The sequence below is a fragment of the Grammomys surdaster genome, unplaced genomic scaffold, assembly GCF_004785775.1.
Source record: "Grammomys surdaster isolate TR1022 unplaced genomic scaffold, NIH_TR_1.0 126313, whole genome shotgun sequence".
NCBI classification, from domain to species: domain Eukaryota; kingdom Metazoa; phylum Chordata; class Mammalia; order Rodentia; family Muridae; genus Grammomys; species Grammomys surdaster.
In genome coordinates this window covers 5,926,279-5,938,419 of record NW_021621113.1, presented here as the reverse complement: position 1 = coordinate 5,938,419, position 12,141 = coordinate 5,926,279, and the positions used below count along the sequence as shown (strand labels likewise).

The 12,141-nt window shown below is 55.0% G+C and overlaps 1 protein-coding gene across 1 annotated transcript in view; it reads right to left on the bottom strand.

The window, feature by feature from the left end:
* Window positions 1–8,174: 8,174 nt before the first annotated feature.
* The window catches only part of Fgr (FGR proto-oncogene, Src family tyrosine kinase), a 32,172-nt gene continuing 28,205 nt past the window's right edge, over window positions 8,175–12,141 (bottom strand). Inside the window, exon 13 of the mRNA XM_028760019.1 lies at window positions 8,175–8,476. Within this exon, the coding sequence (XP_028615852.1) occupies window positions 8,352–8,476 (125 nt within the window). The 3' untranslated portion in view covers window positions 8,175–8,351. The remainder of the gene's footprint in view (window positions 8,477–12,141) is intronic.

The following is a 12,141-nucleotide window of genomic DNA, read 5'->3' as shown; positions in this document are numbered from 1 at the left end:
CTCTCTCTCTCTCTCTCTCCCACTCCAGGGTTTCCCCCTTTCTTTATCTCTTCCTGTTTCTCAGTCTCTCCCTATCTTTTTCTTTGCTTACCCTGTCTCTGTCTCTCCTCTGCCTTTCTGTTTTCCTGACGCCTCTCCCTGCCGGCACCTCTGTCTGTCTGTGTCTCCCTGTCCCAGTTCATCTGTCTGTCTCTCTCAGTCTGTCTGTGCGTGGGTGTCTCTGTCCATCTGTTCTACCACCCATCTGTCTGCGTTAGTCCTTCTAAAGGTGCCCACTCTCTCTTGCTCTCTCTCTTAACCTCCTCCTGGTCAGCAAAGGCCTCTCCTGGCTCAGGAGGTGGGGAGGGGGAGAGAGAGACCTGCAGCTTCTGGTTCAGTTTCAGTAGCATCTGGACTAGATGGGGGGAATTGAGGCCTGCCAGCTGCAGAAGCGGCCCCTCCCCTCGGCTCCCAGGCCAAGGACCCCAGAGCAGAAAAGAGAGTCACAACAGGGTTTTACCTGCAGCCGAGTAGGAGTCTTACCTCACCCTGACATCCCTATTTTCCCCTAAGCCCACCTTCTTTAAACCCCAGCCAATGGGAGAGACACAGGGACCCTGGGAGAGGGAAAGACTAGGCCTTAAGGGAAGGAGGGGCTGGGAGCCAGGGCTTCCTGTCAGCTGGGCAGGAGGGGCTCTTTCCCTCCTCCTTTCCAGGCAGTCTCTGGGGACCTCCTCCTTCTCTGGTCCCAGCTCCAGGCTCTAGGGGCTATCCTAGCAGTTCCTGTCAGCTCCATGAGGCCGTTTCTACCTCCTGTCTGCCTGCAGGGATATGGGGTGGGAGGGTCATAAGTGGCACTGGTCCAGTCTAGGCACTGGCCATCCCAAGAAGCACAAAGCAATGTTTCCACCATCAACCAAACCCACATCTACCCCTCCATACACACACATACAGTATCTTAGTGGCCCTGCCCACTCAGGAGCCCCTACTGCAGAGGCACACACCCAGAGATCTGCTGCCTACCTTGCATTCCCAGCAGGCTCCAACAGTGCCCCAGCACCCAGCCTTCATCTTGAGAGCGCACCTCCCAACATTCTTCCAGGCTGCTGTGTTCTCCCCACCCCTCTCCAACAGTTCACAGTTCAAGTCCCACAACTGACAGAGAGAATGAGGCCGAAGAGGAAGGCATGGGAGGACACTCTCATCCTCCTGAGACCCGGGGGTCAGATCAGCAATGATGAGACACATCAGAGAAGGACCTGCAGAAGGGACAGAATATGGCTCCTTCCTGACCCACCTCAGGCAAAGTCCATCTTGGCTTCACCCTGCCGTGCCACTGGGCTGGGGCCAGGGGCTGGCTGCCTCCCTTCGAGGCTCTCCTTGCCCCAGCTGGGCTGGTTCTCTCTCCCCCTCAGAGCGGCCCTCCCTGCCCTCTCCCTCCAAGCTCTGGCTCTCACATCCTCAGCTCTTGGAAGCCTGACTCACTGTTTCCCCTCCTCTCTCCCTTCCCTCCCTCCCTCTCCTGGCAGCAGTGCCTCCCCCTCCCCTGAGGGGGCTCTGGCCACAAGGGTGCCTGCCTGCTCTTCTCCATGAGCTCCAGGCCCCCTCTGTGCCAAGGAGGCCCCCTGCAGCTGAGCTAGTTCCCCAGCTACAGAGAGGCAGGATACAAGAGCCTGAGTCTCAGGCTGGCCTTGCCACAGGATCTGTGTGACTCTGGGCAAGTGGTTCCTCCTCTCTAGAGCTGCATTCCTCTGTCAAGCACTCGGTTGGGGAGGGGTATCCCAATGGACGATGACAGACACCTTTGGGGTGCTAAAGTCCCCCACTTTTATAACATGGGTGTTTCCTAGCACGGGGTGCATGCCAACCTGTGGAGTTATCCACCTAGCCTAGGCCCCGCCCACAGGTCCCAAGAACTCAGTTCCCTCCCAGACACCTGAGGACAGAGAGGGAAGGCTGCTCTGAGGCTGGAAGCATTAGTCAAGACCCCTGGAAACCGCCCCCTCAATGCTATGAGATTCTCCCCTCTTCCCTTTCCCACCTGCCCCTCCTCCATTCCCCATTTGCACTTTTCTTTCTATAGTTCACCCAAAACCCAATCCTAGCCCTCAATCTTGGCAGGGAGGCCCACAGTGCCCCCAGAGTCTGGCTACAGGATAGAGGCAGTGGGGTGAGCCTAGGCCCTTGGAGGTTCCTGGGGCCCACCACTGAGCCCTGAGAGAGACCTTGGCGTTCCTTGCCTAGTTTCTCTCTCACTCTCTTCAATGGCTTTGACCTCTATCTTTCCCACTCTTCAGCAGCATGTAGCTGTCTGGGTCTCCTCCCCCCACCCTGCGCACTCGCTCTCTCTGTCTCTCTCTCTGTCTCTCTCTCTGTCTCTCTCTCTGTCTCTGTCTCTCTCTCTCTCTCTCTCTCTCTCTCTCTCTCTCTCTCTCTCTCGGAGGGGGCATCTGCTGGCATTAGCCACAATACTACCCTTGCTTCATCTAGCAGTTCCCAACTCCACCACACCTAGGCTTTGCCCCTTCTCTGTCCCAAGAGATCCCAGCCACCAGAGACAGCGCTTGGCTCCATCCCATAATAGTGCATCTGCTTGACCTCACTCAGCCAGACCAGAAGGGCCAGGGCAGCTGGTACACAGGCATGGTACCCCTTGGTTTTGGGAGGCTGGCAGAAGACATGGAGCTCCCTCATGATCCCCACCCCCCCTTTCATAGACCCCCCCCCCAGAGCTCATGCTCACACAGGTGCGCTCGCACACACACACACACACACACACACACACACACACACACACACACACACGGGCTCACAGACTCAAGTAGCCCTGGGGGTAGTATACAGCAAGGGAGGAAAATGACCAAATCCAGGTTTGCTTGAAGGGAAGCCCTGTCCAATGAAGAACAGAGGCATGCTTCAGGCTGATATCCCTTGGGGGGGGGGGTCTATCAGTACACCCACCAAACTGTCTTCTGTCAGGAACCATCTGCCCCAATTACAATCAACTGGAGCCCCCACCCCTTAACATCTTTCAGAATCCAGATCTAACCTCCCTTCATATACCTCTATTTAACTCAGCAAGCAGGAGACCTCTCTTTGCCAATAGCTAAGCACATGGCTTGGGGGGGGGGGTTGCCTCCCCATCACCAAAGGCCCCATCAGTTAGGCTGGGGAACAATATAGAGTAATCTTGGAAGCCTCACACACTAAAACTGAGAAACTAAACTGTTTACCCACATTACCTGGGGGTATCAGGGCTCCCTGACCCCGAGACCTTGTTCCAGATACCCCCCCAGCCCAACAACCATAATAAACAGCAAAGTCTTTCTCTATGACAACAGATTTCTCTAAGCCCAACAGCTCCTTCCGTCACTACCTCAGCCATAGATCACAGTAAAAACTCACAGAGGGCAACTTAAACACATCACATTTGTTTCTCTCTCTATTATTTCAAAAGTAACGGCATTAAAAATGGATTTTAGTACAGAAAATAAATATCAGCACGTGGGCCTGCAGCCCAGGCGGAGAAGAAAGCCCACCAGGGGACTGTCCCTGGGGGCATAGGCACAGCTTAGGCACTGGCCGGGGAGGTGCCTGAACGGTCAAACTGCACCCTGGAGATGCCTAGGGAGGGGGGCAGTGTCTGCCCCACCTGGGCACCTGCTCCCATGCCAAACCAAGTGGGAGATGAGTCACAGGTTTGGGTTGATGCCCATGGTCTCCCAAAGCTCATCCCCACTGTAGTCACTGCTGCCTCTGAAGGGTGGGTGCTCTGGGGCCAGAAGTTCACCAATCTCTGGGGATTACTCCAGCTATCGACACAGGGGAAATGAATTCAACTTACTATCCCGTTTGATTTTTCCATTACAATAAAAAGAAATATACATCTGTTCAAAGGAAGCTGATTTAACAAGTGGCATGCATGTGCTACCTCGAGGGTCCCTCCACAGCTGAACACCACAGCGGAGCCTGCCTGCCTGCTCCTCCAGTGCTGGGAGGGGGTGAAGAGACTGGTAATCTTTCACTTACAGCCCTGGCTCACACAACCACACACACCGGGCCACACTGAACAGGAACAAGTCAACAATAGAAACACCCCAAATGCCCCTGGCAGGACTCTGCCCAGGCCTGGGCTCATGCCCCTGCCCTGCTAGCGGCAACAGCAAGAGCGGACAGAATGTGGCCACCCTGACCCGGAGGCAAAGCTTGTCCTCACACCCTGAGCTCAGCCCAGGGAGCTGGGGCCAAGTCCCGCCTGACACCAACTGGTCCAGCGGGAAACGCCTGCCCAGCCAGACAGGCACAGGCCCCCCAAGGGTCCCTCCTTGTGCTCAGGGACCAGGCTGGTGCAGCCCAGCCCTGCCTCCCAGGGTGACGCCTGGGCCCAAATTCAGCTGGCCCTGCCAGTCAAGCACTGGTGCAGAACCGAGGGCACCAGGCTCAGCCCCTCCCAGCCCCAGGGCCCCCAAGCTGGGAGGGAGGGGAGACTCCCCACCCCTCCACATCTGGCCCTGGCCCCTAGGGTCTGCGGTAGAGAATTCCCGCCCCCGCTTCTCTCCCTCCTCCTGCTCTGTGCGATCTGTGCCCGCTGCCCGCCTCAGGGACAGCCCCAGCTCCCGCCTCCGGCCAGCAAGGCCCACATCCTTCCTCCCTCAGCTGGCCCCTTTGCCTGGCAAGAGGCTGGGGGGTCAGGCTGCTGGGGAACCCTCCCCCCCAGCTCCCATCAGTCTTCGTCCCCAGCCCCCAAACTCTGGGTAGCTGTCCCTTTTCCTGTAGAACAGGAAACAAGGTTATTTCCTAGTCTCAGAGCCAGCCCCCTGCCCCTTTGGCTCTGCCCAGGGACCCAGACCCAGCCGGGGAAGGCGCCCTCAGCCAGAAAGCAGAGATTCAGCAGCTCACCCCAGCTCCCGACCTAGGGGGCTGACAGCTGTCACTCAGCACCCCACCCCCTGGGGAAGAGGGGGCCGATTCAATCAGAGCCCTAGAGGAAACGTATTGATACACGATTATTTATTTATTTATGCAAAAGTGAGTCGACTTTGTTCGCCAGGTAACCGGGCACGCGGCCCAACCCCTCTGGCCAGGCCGCCCCCAAATCCCTCCTCCGCCCCACACCCCCTCCGGGTCATTAGGTCCCCGCCCCTCAACTCCCAGAGCGCCAACGGAACCTTGGGATTTGGGGGCTGGAGGGGAGGGGCTCCTCCCTCCGCAGTCTCCCCTTTTCCCAGCGCCTATCCTAAAATCCAGCCTTGTTCTCCGCTCCCACGGTCCCCCTACATCCCACCCCCCCACACACATTCTCAGCAAGCTGGAGAGCAAATTGCAGTTTTAAATCCAAAGGCGGAGGGAGGGGGAAGGAGGAGGGGGTGCGCGGCAGCGCTGGGCGCGCACCTCGCCCCCGAGCCGGGGGAGCCGCGGGGCGGCCAGGAAACCCGAGAACCCCCCCTCCCCGCCCCCCCTCCCCGTCCACCTCCCCCTCCCCCTTCCCGGCGCTGCCTGCCAGGCTTCGAGCCGAGCCCAGCCGAGCCGCGGGCCCCGGTGGAAACAAAGACCGATCGCACCGCGGGCACCGCAGCCACGGGGTCCGGCGGACCGGACTGGGGGCGCTGGGCCCCCCCACAGTGCGCTGCACAAAAGAGCCTGGCCGGCCGGTCCCCAACGGCGTCTAGAGCTGGGCAGGAGGCGCTACTTACCGGAGTGCTGGGCTGCCGGCTCCGTGGGTCCGAGCCAGGCGAGGGGTTTCGGGGGGCGTCTATCTTCCGCCGGCGGCAGCGACACGGGCGCCCAGCTGCTGGGAAGAGGAGTCGTAGAGGAGCCCTCAGCCGCCTGCCGTCGCTGACAGCATGGCTCGCGCCTCGGCTCACATTCTCCGCCGCTAACTCCACTGGACACGGCCCCCCGCTCCCGCGGCGCCCCCACCACCACCACGATTACTCCTTCGCTATCTGCGCCCCACTCGCTTCCCCAGCCGCTCACACACTCTCACAGCCCTGGACACCCCCGCCCCAACCCCCCAATTGCAAACCTGGGAGGGAAGGCGCCCCGCGTAGTCCTCCTGCTCCTCCTCCGCCGCCCTCCTCCCTCCCGCTGTCTGTCTGTCTGTTTGTCTGCCTGTCTCTATTTCTCGCTCTCTCTGCCTTTCTCTGCTCTCCGAGCTGGGTGGGAAAAGGAAATGAGGACAGAAAGCAGACGCTGGCTTTGGGTGGTGGTAGCTGGATTCCCTCTCTCCCTCCCTCCTCCCTCCTCCCCTCCCTCCTCCTGCCTTCTGCTCTCTCCGCTGCGAGCGGGGCTGAGCGCAGCCTGGCGGGTGGCTCGCTCTGCCCGCCCGCCCGCCTGTCTGTCTGTCTGGTCTGCCTCGCTCGCTCCCTCCCTCCGTCTCTCGCCCTCGCCCTGCCTGCCTGCCTGCCTCTCTCCGTCTCCGCCGCCGCCGCCGCTGCCTCTGCGAGCTCGCCTTACCTTCGCTGCTCACCATCCGGAACCCCAGGGGGGAGAGCGCGCAAAGCACGCCGGGACTTGTAGTCCCCGCTCGGCCGCTCCGCGCGCTGTGCGGGCGGGGCCGCTCCGGGCTGCTCCGACGGCGCGGCCCGGAGCGGACCCTGTGCCGGAGTATCCCTGGCCGGGATGAGCCTCATTTTATCTAGGACTGCTGATCCTCCTCAAGGGTTAGGAACATTCCCGGCGTTCCGAGGCCCCTACTCAGGGCTCTGGCTGCGCCAAGGTTGCGGGTGGTAGCGCAGGGGCGGGGTCTGAGAATGAAATGAGTGGAATCGGGCATCCGAGGATGGAACCAAAAGGGCTGCGACTTTCTAGGGTGTCCCAAACACGTTGAGAGAGACAAGAGAACCAACACCCTCAATCTGGAGACATTTTTTCCTTTCGGAAGAGGCTTCTGGCAAGAAAGCCGCTCTGGAAACGCCACAGCCTCCTCCGCATTTAATGACCCTTCGCCTCAAACTCAGCCCTGGATTTAGTTCTTCCAGCGCCTACTTTTTATTGTCGTTCACGGGCGGCGAGGGCGCAAAAATCCTGGACAATTTATAGATACCATGCCTTCTCCCGAATTTGAGCAATTGTTTGTGAGCGGAATTCAACAGTTCTCCAGCTCCTGCTGCGGCGTGGGGGCTGGGCGCAGCACTTTCACCTACCTCCTCTTCAGGTCACATCTGTTCTCCAGCCCCTGGCTCTGGGCCCCCTGCCTTGCCTATCCCACGGATGGGAATGTGCGCCTCTGAGGAAGGCTTTGTTACCCCAGGGAGGTGGCTGGACAGCTCGGAAAGAATTGCGCGGCTGCCATTTCCCGAGCACCCGGGCACCACTGGGCCCTTGAGCCTTGCAACAACAACCCTACGAGACTTTTTTTCTATTTTAGATATAAGGGTTTTGAAGCCCAAGTGTCCGGATTAGAAAGCGGTGGATCCAGCATGTGGCTAATTCCAAAGCTCACTTACTTAACCCTTGGGTCGTAACAGAGTGATGATCCCCCCCCTCCTTTACTGTTGACCTTTCCTATCTGTGTCTATGTGTCCTCCCTTGACACTAAGGTAGGCAACTGTTAGCTGAGGTTTGCAGGAGAAGCAGATGAATAATGCATGGTCACTGCCCTGCTACTTGGCTACTGACTGGTTCTGAGCTGATCCCGGCTTCATGGCTGTGTCTGGCATTCCTTTAGCCAATGTCTGCTAGCTTAGTCCGTCTTGTCCCATGTCTGAAGTTTCTCTAGCAATGCCTTTTCTCTCTGATCCACCTGCTTCTGATACCTTCGTTGGTCTTGCAAGGTAATGGCTAGTCAACTTGTCAAAAGGCAATGGTGACATGACATCATGCTAACAACAGCATATCTGCACCACCTTCCAAGTCAGTCCCTCCATCCCTCCCAGCTCCTACCTACAGAACAGTTGGAATTTTTGCAGAAAGCAAGTAACAGGAGAGGCTCTAAAAACCACACCTGCTGATATGGCAGTGTGACCCATGTGGCCAGCTGGAGAGGCCTCTATCCAGGGGACACTTCTCTTGTAGACAAAGTAACCCCCAAGAACTGATTATGATAAGGTCAGGTATTAATAAAAGTAGTGGGTACTTTAAAGATCCTTTGTAGCTTCAAATCTCAACTCTGAGGTTATCACAAACAGAATTTTTGGTGTCTTGCCATAACTGCCACCAGCAGGGCAGACTTTATGGGTAAGAGAGTGAGAGACTCCCAGGTCTGCCAGTTTTTAATTCCTCACTCATTCTTACCATAGGATAGGAGTAGCCTTACTGTTTAAATTTAGGGAGAGGATAGGGTGAGGCCATTCGGGTGGTAGAGAATCCCAGGAAAGATGGGACCAATTGATATTCAGGGACAGTATAAAAAGGAAGGGAAGGATGGCTAGTTAGGTGACAAAAGGCACACAAACAGAAGTTAGGTAGAATTTTCCAAGTATGCTCCAGGTTCTCCAGGCTGCTTCAGGTGTCCCCTCTGAAGAAGTAGTGGGTAGCCCCAAAGTGTTGCAGATTCCTGGAAACAAAACACAGCAGAGTCTTCCTAGAATTTAGGGACAGGTTTTTCTTATGGAGCCTTTCCAAAGTATGTTGGGGAGGGTTCCCCAAAACGATACATGAAATATTATGTGGGATCCTGCTGCCACCTAGTGTCCAATCTCCACATCTGCTCTGGCCACTTAGCTGAAGAAGAGCTAAGAAGAGTCTTTCCATCTCTTTCTGGGTTCAGCTTCTTCCAACCATGTTTGTTTCACTGGAGGCAAAACCTGGTATATTCAGACCCAGGAAATATTGTTGAAAGTGAAGATAAAACTGTGGGGACCTAAGGTTTTAGAGGCCGTGTAAACTGGGACCCGGGCACACCTGGCTTGCCTTTATTTGTTGTGTGTTAACGTGTCAGAGGCTCAGGTTTCTATGAGTAAACTAGACTCAGGTTACTAAGTGATATGTGCCTATAATCCCAGCATAGGGGACGTGGAAGCAGGAGGATCAGAAATTCAAGGTCATCTTACAGATACAGAAGGCCAGCCTGGGCTACATGAGAGACTCCCTTTAGAATAAAAAATGAAAACTGGCAAGGTAGAGGAGAGATTCTCAAGTCATAATAAGAACAGCAACGACTGTCCCCAGGATTCATAGAAAGGGGAGAAGTGATGGGGGCCCCCTCTCTGAATACAGAGGTTCTGGGCCTTCCCAAAAGGAGGTCTGAATTGCTAGAGAGTAATTCAGGTTAGTCCGTGCAAGAAGAAATGGAAACCTAACAAGCTTTCCTGAACTTTCCTGAGCCACTGAGTTGCAGCTCCAAGAACAAGATGCCCATCGGACTAGATCCATTCCGTCCCTGCTTCACTCCTCCTTTGAATGGAAGAGCTAGATCTGGGGCCCAGGAGATCAGGGAAGCAGGAAGCCCCCCTCACAGTGAAAACTACAGCCCCAGGCCCCCACTTTAGCCCTCCTTCTGAGTCCAGCCCCTCTCCCCTCCCCTGTGCAAGTCCTCCCACATTCCTCCAGGCAACAGGAAACCCCAGCTGCAGCCCAGACTTCAAACAGCTCCTCCCTCTGGGGCAGGGGGTGTGGGAGGAGAGGCCAGAGGCCACAGGGCAAAGGTCAGCTTTGTTCCTGCCAGAGGTGGTGAGGGACCTGGAGAAGGCAGAGGGGGGCAGGGTAGGGTCCTTGACGGTCACACTGCATGTGTGCAAATTCCTGTGTCCATCAGGGTGTACAAGGTCCTGGCTCTCTCCACCGTGTCTTGGGGTAAATGTGTGTCCTTGGCTTGCCTTCAGTTATCTCTAACTGTAGGTCAGCACATTGTTGTCTGTCTGTGTGTGCTTAGCCTGGACACCACTGATAAGTCTGTAGGTGTTATCAAGTATATTGATATGCCTAGTTCACAGGCCTGGTCAAAGCTATGTGTCCTAGGAGTGTGACCTAGTGTGGTTCCAAATGGGTGTCCTCCTGCCTCTTCTGTTATCCCTCCTCCACACTGGTCACCAGGAGTTTTTGTTTTGTTTTTTCTGGAAGTGGATTTGGTCTTGTTTACTCCCATGGTTAAAACTCTGCAGTGGCTGCTGAGCCTCTTGGCTCATGCCTATAATCCTGGCACTGGCACTCAGGAGGCTGGAGGTGAGTTTGAGGCTAACCTAGACTACATATTTCCTAGCCATCTCGACCCATAGTGTGAGGCACCCCCCCTCACCCCAAACCCCATCTCAAAAGCAAAACCAAACCAAACAGGGACTGGAGGGATGGGTCACACACAGCCTTACAGCTGGTCTCTTAGAAGATCAGAGTTTCAGTTCCCAGCATCCACATCAGACAGTCTGCCAGCAACTGTGAACTGTGATTTCAGCTGTGGGGAGAGGGGCACCTTTGGCATCCACAGGCACTGTACACACACACACACACACACACACACACACACACACACACACAGAGGCAATTTTTTAAAACTCCACAAAACTCTGTTTTGCCTTCTAACACTGTAGCCCAAAGGTTAGAATCCCAGCCAAAGCGTCTGGCTGACCAGGACTCCAGATAACTCACCATCTTCGGTTTTGGCACTCACCCACTGACAGTATAGCACACTCCGGTTATACCTACTAGTTCTACTTCCAGCAGCTTCGTTGCCTGCCTCTGCATTCACTTAATTCTGTCTCTTGCTTTGTTTTGTTTTGTTTTGTTTTGTTTTGTTTTGTTTTGTTTTGTTTCAAGACAGGGTTTCTCTGTATATCCCGGGCTGTCCTGGAACTCACTCTGTAGACCAGGCTGGCCTCGAACTCAGAAATCCACCTGTCTCTGCCTCCCAAGAGCTGGGATTAAAGGCGTGCACCACCACTGCCTGGCAAGTTTTTTTTTTTTAAGTGTGGTACTTTGATACAGGGTTTCAAATAGTCCAGGCTAGCCTAAAACTTGTAATGTAGCTGAGGATGACCTTGGAGTCTTGATTTTCCTGCATGTACCTCCCAAGTGCTGGCTTGCTGCAGCAGGCTGGGACTTCCCATTTCTTTTCTTCTCTCATCTCTCTCTCTCTCTCTCTCTCTTTTAAAACAAGGTCTCTCCATACATAGCTTAGGTTCACCTCAAATTCACAATCCTCAAATGTCCAGCCCCACTCCCCACTCTATTTTAGCTGCATTAGAAAAAAATGTATGTGTCTGGGTGTTTTGCCTGTATATATGTGCACCATGTGCACTCCTGATGCTCTTGGGGTCAGAAAGGGCATCGGATCCCCTGCAACTGGAATAACAGATGCCTGTGAGCCACCATGTGGGTGCTGGGATTTGAACTAGTGTCCTCTGGAAGAGTAGCCAGTGCTCTTAACTACTGAGCCATCTCTCCAGCCCCAGTTGCTTGTCTTTGTCTCTTGTTTTGTTGGTGTTTTTAGACAGTCTTACTATGTAGCTTATGTAGTCCCAGGTTGGCCTGGAACTCAGAAAGAGCTGCTTGCCTCCGTCTCTCAGGGTGCTGGAATTAAAGGTGTCTATTTGACTGTTTTTATTTTCTAGTTTCCTCTGAAAAGTCCCTGCCCAAAGCTATTGTAGCAGCTCACACCTTTAATCCCAGCACTTGGGAGGCAGAGGCAGGCGGATTTCTGAGTTCAAGCCCAGCCTGGTCAACAGAGTGAGTTCCAGGACAGCCAGGGCTACACAGAGAAAACCTGTCTCGAAAAACTGAAGAAAAAAAAAAAAAAACCTTTATGTGTCTTGAGAGTGGGAATTGGAACCTGACACCCCACCAACCCACCCAGCAAAGTTTCCTTCATTTCTGGATGTAGTTCCTAGAGTGTCCACTAGATGGAGGACAAGCATCACTGCAGAGCCATTCGGGCCATGTGCGTGATTAGGGGTGGTTGGGTTACGGGGAGGGAGGCTTCCTAACTGTACCAAAAATACACCTACGGGAGTGGACAAAGGATTCTTCCAGCTCAGTTTTGGAACAATGGGACTTGGAAAGTCTCCTCTGGTGTGTCCTGGACTCCCAGATGACTTCTTTCTGGCTTTGAAGAGCCATAACGCTTGGATTCCTGCATCTGACCTCCCATCCTTATTCTGCCATGCTTCATCTAAGCTACCTGCCATCACATATGTAGTTCTTTGCATTTCCTGAATGAGTTTCCCTTGGCTATACCTCAGGGCCTTTGCACGTGCTAGTCTTTCAACCGAGATGACCTCATTCTTCTGT